This window comes from Mustela nivalis (genome assembly GCF_964662115.1).
Source record: "Mustela nivalis genome assembly, chromosome: 5".
In the NCBI taxonomy this organism is placed as follows: domain Eukaryota; kingdom Metazoa; phylum Chordata; class Mammalia; order Carnivora; family Mustelidae; genus Mustela; species Mustela nivalis.
In genome coordinates, this window is record NC_139024.1 from 157468826 (window position 1) to 157470538 (window position 1713).

A 1713-nucleotide genomic window follows, 5' to 3' on the forward strand; every position below is an offset into this window, starting at 1 on the left:
TGAGAAATTCTAATTGGGTAAAATATGAAGAAGACCAAAAAGAGGAAAAGAAACAGAGACTTAATGAATGACATGTATCAAAGATTAGGAGAGGTCACTGAATCTTTTATTTTTCCCTAAACTATAGGTAGCAGAATCTCATCTTTGAGTAGGAAGGAGTCAAATAAGTCATACTGCCCCTCTTTCTGCCTCTGTATTGGAACCATCACAGGCTTTTGAGCACTACTTTTGAACGATTTTCCAAAGAGGTGACTGCTCCAGAAGCTATGATCACAATTTGCAATGACAGCCACAGTGATTTCATCCTCCTGGGCTTTTCTGAGAAGCCATATTTGGAGAAGATACTTTTCTGGGTTGTTCTGATCTTTTATTGTTTGACTATTGCAGGAAATACAGTCATAATTCTTGTTTCCTCGAAGGATCCTAAACTCCACATCCCCATGTATTTCTTTCTTTGCAACCTTTCCCTGCTAGACCTCTGTTTCACCAGCAGCTGCGTTCCACAGATGTTAGTTAATTTCTGGGGCCCAAAGAAGACCATCAGCTACATTGGCTGTGCCATTCAACTCTATGTCTTCTTATGGCTTGGGGCCACTGAATGTGTCCTTCTTGTGGTCATGGCTGTGGACCGCTATGTGGCAGTGTGTCATCCACTGCAATATACTGCTATCATGCACCCCAAACTCTGCCTGGAGCTGGCCATCCTTGCATGGGGGACTGGCCTAGTTCAGTCTCTGATCCAGTCTCCTGCCACCCTCCAGTTGCCCTTCTGCTCCCACCGCAAGGTGGATGACATTGTGTGTGAAGTCCCAGCCCTGATTCAGGCCTCTAGTGCAGACACCACCTACAATGAAATCCAGATGTCCATAGCCAGTATCATTCTCCTGGTGGTACCCCTGGTCATCATTCTTTCCTCATATGGGGCTGTTGCTAAGGCTGTGCTGAAAATAAAGTCAGCTGCAGGGCAGAAGAAGGCATTCAGCACCTGCATTTCTCACATTCTTGTGGTGTCCCTCTTCTATGGCACGGTCACAGCTGTTTACCTCCAACCCAAGAACCGCTATGCTCAGGAACAGGACAAGTTCCTCACCCTTTTCTACACTGTTGCAACCCCATCCCTTAATCCACTCATCTACACCTTAAGGAACAAGGAGGTCAAGGGGGCACTAATAAGACTGGGGAGGAGGACCTGGGATTCCCGGAATAACTGAAGTGGCTGACATATATTGGTATCTAGCTTAACTTGTGAAGAGAGAAGAACCTCATGGCAAAAAGCTGAAGATTTACCATCTAACCCCAAAGTAGGGGAGAGTTAGCTGTATTTCGTTCACCCTGAGACTTCAGCCCCATTCATCAGTGACTGATTAGGCCCTCACTTTCTTTGGGGTGCTGACTGAGGCATAGTATGATATAGAAATGACTACACTTAACATCGTTCTCTTAAAGAATGCTCAATACAATTGAAACACAGAGCAAAATAAAAGACCAAGCAATATATTTTGTGTCTTGACATTTCTTTCTTTTTCCTTCTTTCTATTTTCCTCCAAGCTCAACCACAACTTTCATCCAAATGTCCAGCCCAAAAAGGGTCTGAAAGTTTTGAGACAGAAAACTTTAAGGAACTTCTGTGTTCTCTGGCACTCTGATCTGGTGGGTCTCAGTTCCCAGTCACTGGAGCCTTGTTGCCACAGCAGGACTATTGCTGATGCATCA

At 44.7% G+C, this 1713-nt stretch overlaps 1 protein-coding gene across 1 annotated transcript; it reads left to right on the forward strand.

Annotated features, from left to right (window-relative positions):
- Positions 1-266: 266 nt before the first annotated feature.
- Positions 267-1211, forward strand: LOC309865340 (olfactory receptor 2H2-like; the record flags this gene model as incomplete). The annotated part of the gene is made up of 1 exon (XM_082731613.1): positions 267-1211. One exon carries the CDS (start codon positions 267-269, stop codon positions 1209-1211), a length of 945 nt encoding a protein of 314 aa, XP_082587739.1.
- Positions 1212-1713: the final 502 nt, after the last annotated feature.